The 8,365-nt window shown below is 48.7% G+C and overlaps 1 protein-coding gene across 1 annotated transcript; it reads right to left on the reverse strand.

Annotated features, from left to right (window-relative positions):
- Positions 1–269: 269 nt before the first annotated feature.
- Positions 270–6,447, reverse strand: Dmbx1 (diencephalon/mesencephalon homeobox 1). Its single transcript, XM_051188304.1, has 4 exons — positions 6,285–6,447; positions 2,763–2,941; positions 2,187–2,535; positions 270–859 (listed from the first exon to the last, which is right to left on the reverse strand). The coding sequence occupies exons 1-4, from the start codon at positions 6,436–6,438 to the stop codon at positions 405–407; spliced, it is 1,137 nt and encodes a 378-aa protein (XP_051044261.1). The 5' UTR covers positions 6,439–6,447; the 3' UTR covers positions 270–404.
- Between the last annotated feature and the right edge of the window lie 1,918 nt (positions 6,448–8,365).

Here is an 8,365-nt window from a genome sequence, read left to right on the forward strand (position 1 = left end):
AGAGGAAGGGGGCCAGTGGCAATGTGACGGAGCAGGGAAAGGGGCCTGGGGCAGGCAGTGCCTGAAAATATAGTTTTATATATTTATATTTATATCTCACATTCCACACATCGACTTACTAGAGGGGAGGGCCAGGAGGGAGGAGGCAATTCCCAGGAGGGGGATCTAGCCACTTGCTCACCTCCTCCCTGTTTGACCTCCATGGGGTCCAAGCAGGGACATGCACAGGGTGTATGGGTTTCACCTGGGGCTCGGGACTGTGGAGAAGGGACACGGGGTGAGAGGACTCCAAACCCCAGCATCCCTGATCTCTCACGATTAGTTCTTGGAGAGCCTTCTGGGAATCACCATGGGACTGACACAGGGGAACACACAAGACCACGGTGGGGTTGGAAGCCAGACAGTCAGTTGGGAAGTGTATCTAGTCCCAGGGAGGCTGCGTGCTGCTTGGCCCTGAGGCGAAGGTTTTCGATGCTTGTGGTTTTACTGTTCAGGGCAGCTGAAGCAGGGGCCAGGCCTGTAGGGGGCGCCGGCAGCAGTGGGGACCCCCAAACACCCTGGTGGGCAGCAGCCGCGGCTGACAGGGATTGGTAGTAGGACTGGCAGTGCAGTGAGCTCAGTGGGGCCATGTTGACACCTAGGTAGGGTACCGCAGCAGCTGCAGCTGCAGCTGCAGCAGGCGCCGGGCCTCCCACTTCAAAAGACGAGTAGTGCACCAGGTTGTTGGTGGCTGCCATATGCTGGCGAAACTGCTCCTGTAGACGGAAGAGGCTGAGCGGGGACGAGGAGTAGGAATGGGTGGGGCCGAGAAGGCCTCCCGCTGGCGCTGCAGGAGTTATGGGCAGACTGCCTGGGGAATCTGCAAGCAGAGAACAAGAGCCAGGTACTCAGACTATGAGGACTGACTGGCCTTGGAGGAGAGGGTCCCTCGGCTTCCCATCCCCTTGGTCCTGCAGTGAACATAGACTTTAGCTGACACAATCGCGGCACCCATATCAGCCAGGGCATCCTCTAAAGTGATCCTTAGAATTAAGTAGAACTTAATGAAGCTCCCGGGGTTCCTGTCTGAACACTCATGCCTGAGTTCGTGGGGGCGCTCCTTAATCTTTTCAAGGAATACCCAGGATGCTCATCTCCTCCCGCCATCCATCAGCTTACAGTTCCTAGACCCTCTTTGGTTTGTGTCTAAATATACCTCGTGCCAGAGTCCTGTTCCTTCTTAACTATGGCTGGGGGTGGAAGCTCCAACCCAGAGCAGCTTTGTGGGAAAGTGAGGAATATACCTAGTCCTAAAACGATCCATCCCCAGCTAAGGCTAGTGGTGGACACCTTTAATCCCAGCACTCGGAAGGCAGAAGCAGGTAGACCTCTGTGAATTCAAGGCCAGCCTGGTCTATATAAAAATTCCAGGTCATCTGGAGCTACATAGCTATCAAAAATAAAAATAAAAAATAAATAAATAAATAAAGATAAAAAGGAAAAAAGAGCATCCTCTAGATTAGAGGTTCTCAACCTTCCTAATGGCATGACCCCCCCAACCTTAAATTATTTTTGCTGCTACTTCATAACTGTAATTTTGCTACTGTTACGAATCATAATGTAAATACCTGTGTTTTCTGATGGTCTTAAGCGACCCTTAGGAAAGGGTCATGCGACCACCAGTCAATGGGTCATGACCCACAGGTTGAGAATTGCTGCTTTAGACCTCTCAGCAAATGCCCCTTTCACAAGAGCGCCTAATGAACTAGCCCCCTGAGATGAGAAAGCATGGACCAGTCCTAAGAGAAGTTTGAATCAGGGTGAAATCTGCTGTACATGAGAATCTCAGGGACCAGTATGGATTCACCCAGCACAACCAGTACATCTGTACTAGCTGTTAATATATTAAATAACTGAAGTAATTGCTAAATGGTGAAGGGGATCCCCTCACCCGCTCCCTCCTCAGCCTCCCTGCTGCCCAGGCCTTCTGGAACCATCTATCTAGACCTTTCAATGACTCAGTGACTAAAGGGTGGACACGGGTCACAGGTCTGCTATAGCCAGTCATGCCTGACTGGTCATGCTCCTGTGTGCCAGTGGCTCACTAGCCTGCTCTGATCCACATCACATTCTCAAGCCCATCATTCAGACTTGGCTGTTCTCCCTGACCTGTGGGTGACCTTGGGTGATTCCCACCCAAGCCTCACCTGCCTTGGGGCTGCCCCTCTTGCAGCCCAGCACCTTGCTCTCAGATCCAGGGCTCTTTTCAGCTTTGGGCTCCTCCGCCCCAGCCCGGGAGTCCTCCTCACGGTCCGGTTGATCTTCAGGGGCTGACTCACTGGCTGATTGCTCAGACAGGCTCAGTTGAAGCTCAGCAGGGGGATCACCATTGGGCAGACTGGGGGGCTGTTCTGCCTCCAGCTGGGTATCTGAGGCTGGGACCTCCATCTTGCCTTCTCCATGGGAGCTCTCGGCCTCCTTCTGCTTCTGGAGCTGTTCTTTCTGCAGGCTGCGCTGCTTCTTTCGGAACTTGGCCCTGCGGTTCTTGAACCAGACCTGGGGAGCCACAGAGAAGAACAGTCAGGGAGGAAAGGCTGTACTCTGTGTGGTCCAGGAGAAGATGAAGGTGATAGTCCTCCACCCAACCCCATCTATCCTTTCCAAATAGGCATGAGGGAAGTAGGCGTGTATCTCTGCACCACCCAAGAAAATGCTAGCTGCCGTACAACTGAACACCAGACAGATGGCTAATACTCATCTGCAAGGTACAGTTAGGATCTTACCTGCACACGGGCCTCAGGCAGATTGGTACACATGGCCAGCCTCTCACGCATCACCACATCTGGGTAATGAGTCTTCTGGAAGGTCTTCTCCAGGGCCTCAAGCTGCTGGGCTGTGAATGCTGTACGACTACGACGTTGTTTGCGGTGCTGGGAGCCATAGCGGGCCTCCAAGATGATGTCTTGAAATGTACAGCCGTTGGAGGGCAAGCAAAGGGGGCCCATTTAATTATGGGAAATAAGTTTTGAATCTGATCCTGCTCTGACCCACACTGGACACTCAAACAGGCATCAGAGCGGACCCCTGGCCCTTGGAAGTCACCCACCCTCTTCCACCAGCTTGTTTGAAAATCTTTACCTCCTTCCAACCTCCACTCTCAGGACTACAGAGGACTAACTCAGCTTCAAGCATGACTGTCAGGCATGTGAGTGTTGCAGGGGGTGTTCTGATCTGACTGGCATTAAGGGTGTGTAGATAAGTAATACCCCCAAGATCTTAAAGTCTCAACATACTAAGCCAAGAATCAAAACACGTACTTGCAATCCTAGCACTCAAGAGGCTGAGACTAGGAGGCCTGCAGGTTCAAGACTAGCCTGAGCTGTACAGTAGAACCATCTCTCAAAAAGAAAAAAGTCCCAAGATGCTTTAATATTCTGAGATGGTATGATGCTAGTGATCTAAAAAGCCATGTCTCAATGATTCTGATACCCTGTGGGCCTTAGACTCTGGCTATTAATATTCCAGCACCAGAATACTGACCCTTAGTCATGAGAAGCCAGCTTGCCAGTGGGTGCTGATCTCAAGGACTGCTTAGGGGAATTCTCACTGGGCATACTGATCCTCCCTTTCACATTAACTCTTGTTCTCTTCCTCAGTCTATACTCTGATAGAAAAACATGAGGTTCCTAGTCTTATTTCCTAAGCAGAAAGCTTAGCCCTGGCAGGGCCCTCAGCACATGGGAAAGGCTTATTACACCCAGCCTTGACCCTCTGTGGCTGCTTCTTCAAGGAAAGAGAACAAATCCCCACACTGCAAGCTTGGAGGAGACTGGCAAAGATAGTGGACCATCGATTCGACAGGCTTGCCTTTGTGTTTGGTAACATGAGAATGAGCCAGGATGGTATCTCTCTCAGGCTAGTGTTTAGTCTTTTCCCCTTCTGCCTGACTGGTATCTGGGCTGCAAATTCCAATCACACAAAAATGAACCTTATTGCCTCTAAACAGTACAGCTGACTCATACCCTTGTACCCCAGGGCTCGAAAGCTTTCTATAAAACCCCAAATGAGAAATTTATAGCAAACCCTAGACTTTGGATACTTCTTCAACTAAAGGAAGGGCACTATATAACTTGTCCCAATCCTAACCCAGACAGACCTGAGGTTATGGGTGTTACCCTTGGGCAGGAGAGGGGGTAGGAACCATTTAGTCACATCCATTCTGGAGGAGAGACCGCAGCTCAGCATCCTACTGCTAACTCCAAGGACTACAAGAAGTGTTGTAGTCAAGGGGAGACCAGTTCCCTAGTACAGCACCTGCCATGAAAGGTAAGATTTCCATAACAATGTCCTCATAGGGGTCATTGCCTCATTAATTTTGGCAATTTGAAAGTGGGCTAAACACCCAGTTCCTCTGTTCCTATCACTGGGCATGAGCCTCTGTTCTGAATCCTCTCTGTGCTGTAGTCCTTGAGGTAGATGTCACTATCACATTGGGCAAGGAGAATCCACTCCAAACTAGGGAAGTGGCCACAGCTAGAGCAGCTCTGCACTGACCACTCCACCCTGAACACTAATGTCTACACTGATCTAAGAAAGGTGGCCAGGGACTCAGTCGCTCAGAGGCCTGGCAAGGTCTAAAGAAGTAGGACCAGCTGCCAAAACCTCCCTGCCAGGCTGGTACCCCAAGGCAGGCATGGTCCTCAGACCCTCTCGCATTCCTGTACCTTGTCTCCTACCAATCCCTCCCCATTTCCAGTGCCATTAGAAGGCTTCTGCCTCCCGGCCTGCTGCAAGCTTTCCTTTCTTCACCAGCCCATCATACTGCCCTGAGCTGTCCACCATTGGCTCTGGTTACCACACCCTCCCAGGATCTATGGGCACTCAGTCTTCCAAGTTCTATGAAGTCCTTTCAACTACCTGGCATGGACACAGGCCCACATGCAACAGGATGAGCTTAGACTAGAACATCTTGGAGTAGGTGGCATCATTTCCCAGGAAATCTAGCCTGCCATCTATGCCATTAACTCCTTCTCATGGCCATTGTTTTTATTTGGATATAAAATAGCCTGAAGACATATTAAAGACTTTGTACCCAGCTGTTGGCACTAGTAAAAGGTGATTTTGATCATGAATCTGCTAACCTTGTCAATGGATTAATCCATTGATAAATTCCTGGCTGAATGGACTGCTAAGAGCTAAGGCTATAGTGCAGGAAGTGGCCCTCTGGGAGCATGTCTTTGAAGGCTTTATGTTATCCTTGACCCCTCTTCTCCCCTCTCTGCTTTCTGCCTTCCATGAAGTAAACAGCTTTACTATGCCATGCACTCTGACATGATGCCTTGATATAATCCCACAGCAAATGGAATCAGTCAACCCTGGCCCAAGGCTTGTAAGAACATGACCCAAAAATAAGACTTTCCTCCTTTTAAATTGTTTCTCTCTGATATTTCGTCGCAGCCACTGAAGACAGTGGAGAGGCAATCAGGAAAACAACCAGAAGTCAGAGGAACTGGGCTACAGCTCTCTCTTGGATGCTAGGGTCTTGCTTTGAGCATGGAGTTCTCGTGACTGTAAAGACAGCCAGGCTTTGCCGACCACCTCACACAGCCTGCCGGCTGTCCTAACACTACCACTGTCCTAGATGAAACTTGGGTTCCGAGAAGAGAGGTGAGTGGGCAGACAACTAACTACAAGTCTGACCCCACAGTTTTAGCCATACTGTCATGTTCTGAACCCCAACCTCTTCAGTAAGTATTGTCTCTGAGCTTCAGTTGTTTTGTCTATAAAATGAAGTAGTAACCTTCTTCAAGGGGCTTGAAGACAGCATGAGAGAAAAAGAGAAGGAGGGGGAGGTAAGGCCCACACAGTGGCCTGGCGTTTAACCAGAATTCAAACCATGAAAGCTACCATAATTTGTATCTCCCCATGAGGCATTCCAGCCCTCTTTCAGCCACTGTCCAATGGGAGTTCCCTGGACTAGTCCTGTACCTGCTGCCTCAGTCTCTGCATCTACAAGACAGGGCTGATGAGCATCTTCTTTTCAGGTTTGTTATAGAGAACTGAAGGCTGAGGCAGCCTTCCAGGATCCAGGACAATGCTAACCAGCAAGCAGTATTCCACAGGTACTTGTACAGATGGTGTATAAATGTGCTACCAAAGCCAGGACAGCACAGCTTTTGACTTGTCATCTGTGTTACTAAGTGACCTAAGCTGCTCACCCACCCCTCTCCATTTTGCCTTATTTATAGCCTCCTTTTTCATTTCCCAGCATTTTGTCCCCATGGCCAGGTCTCCAGGGCCCTTACCAGCGAGACGCTCAGCCAGTGTAAGTGCATGCACCGATGGCCGGTAGTCCGGGGCATGCTGAGCCTGCTGGGCTGCCTGCTGGTGCAGGTTGTACATGGCGCTGAGTGAATTCATAGCATGTAGAGAGTAGCCATTTACCCCGTAGTGCTGCATGGCGGCATCCGCCTGCAGATAGAAAGAGAGAGAAGGATCATGAGGTGTGGCTGTTTAATTCTATCCTGTTAGAGACATCAATCCCAGCCCAGAACATCAATGCCCACTTTACCCTGAGAACTACACCAGATCAGAAGATGGCCTAACCGGGTGCCGCTGGGACCCCTCTCTCATTCACCCACCCATCCAGGACTCTGCAGAACCTGGGATGCACAGTTAGATGACTTGATTAGAATCACACAGCTTTGACCCTTCAGCTATTTGTGACTTTGGAAAATTCACCTACTTTCTCTGACCCTCAGTTTCTGTATCCAGAGAAGGGCACAAACAGTAGGATTAACCTCCTGGGGTTACTGAGGACTAAGAAGGATTTACGATATGGCCTGGAATAATATGTGCTCAAAAGGGTTATTACTACCTAAGCATGGGGCCCACTTGGGCATGGATGCAGGTATATCAAGAGTTCAAAGCTATCCTCAGCCTCAGAGCTAGTTCGAGGCTAGCCAAGACTACATGAGATCCTGACTCAAAACAAACAAGCTAGTCTCTGCGACTGCCCGATCCATTTGCTACATTATATAACCCTTCATTGAATTCCCCAGGCATTTACTCATGTGTACATCCACTGACTTACTCGCACATGTATCTATTCAAGCAACACCACAGAGTTTCCCTGGAGCAAAGTCCAGAGCTGGATTCCCCACTGAGGCATTTGCTCTGATGAGAGAGTAATTTAAAACCCTAATATGCTTCACAGACATAAAACTATTGCTCTTACTGTTACACATTCACTGCCATTACCTCTTTTATTCTCACAAATCTCCAAAAAGCAAGCAAGCCAAGAACCACAAACCCCATTTGCAGGCTTAGGAAAAGAAGAATACCTTGTTAAGGCATACAGCCAATCCAAGGCCTGCCCTGCTCGTGTCACTGAGGTCAAATTCTCTTGCAGTTGATTGTCCCAAGAAGGATGTATCAAGGAACATATTTCTCCTGGTGAGATGTCTTGCATAAGCAAGAGGCTGTCCAGGCCCCATCAGCCCTAGGTCACCTGGACCTTGCAGTCTTTATCTGAGAGCAACATCCACCCTGCATTAGCTTGAAATGTCAGTTTTGGAAAGTGACTTCATGTTTGCATGAGGTAAAAATGGAAAGCAAGGCAATGCAGGTTCTTTTCCTAGGGGAACAGGTTCAGCCATTTCAGGTCCCCTTTCTTACTGAAATAGACATATGTATATACAACCAAGCATCCACCACATGCATACAAACACATACAATCACAGACAGCCCACACAGGCATAGATACAAATATATTCTTGGCAAAGCATTCACAGAAGCCTTCTTACCTACACCATCAATGCCATCACCCCAGGTTCCACACACAAACATTTTTATAGGTGTCTATTCATGTAGCAGATTCATCTATACACAGATATTATACCACAAGCATTGTACATGTATTTAACAACTACTTGTTAAATACCCACCTACCAAGTACCAAAACTCCCAGCTTCATGGAATTTACATTTCAGGGAAGTAAGACTAAAATAAAAAAATATATAAATGTACTAGGTCTGATGTTGTAGGCCTGTTATGTCACCTATCTAGACACTCAGGCCTGAGCAACTTAGTGAAACCTTGTCTTGAAATAAAAATAAAAAAAGGGCTGGGAATACAGTTCATTGGTAGGGCTCAGTATGAGTACCTAATGCCTTCAACTCAATCTCCAGTGTGGTGGTAAAAATACCTCTCTGTCTCTCTCTCTGTGTGTGTGTGTCTGTCTCTCTGTGTGTGTGGTGTTCTCTCTCTCTCTCTGTGTCTGTCTGTGTGTGTGTGTGTGTGTGTGTGTGTGTGTGTGTGTGTGTGTGTGTGTATACATGCACATTTGTGCATGTGATTTGAGTTAGGTGTATGTGTGTACAAATGT

Source organism: Phodopus roborovskii, unplaced genomic scaffold, assembly GCF_943737965.1.
Source record: "Phodopus roborovskii unplaced genomic scaffold, PHOROB, whole genome shotgun sequence".
Lineage (NCBI taxonomy): Eukaryota > Metazoa > Chordata > Mammalia > Rodentia > Cricetidae > Phodopus > Phodopus roborovskii.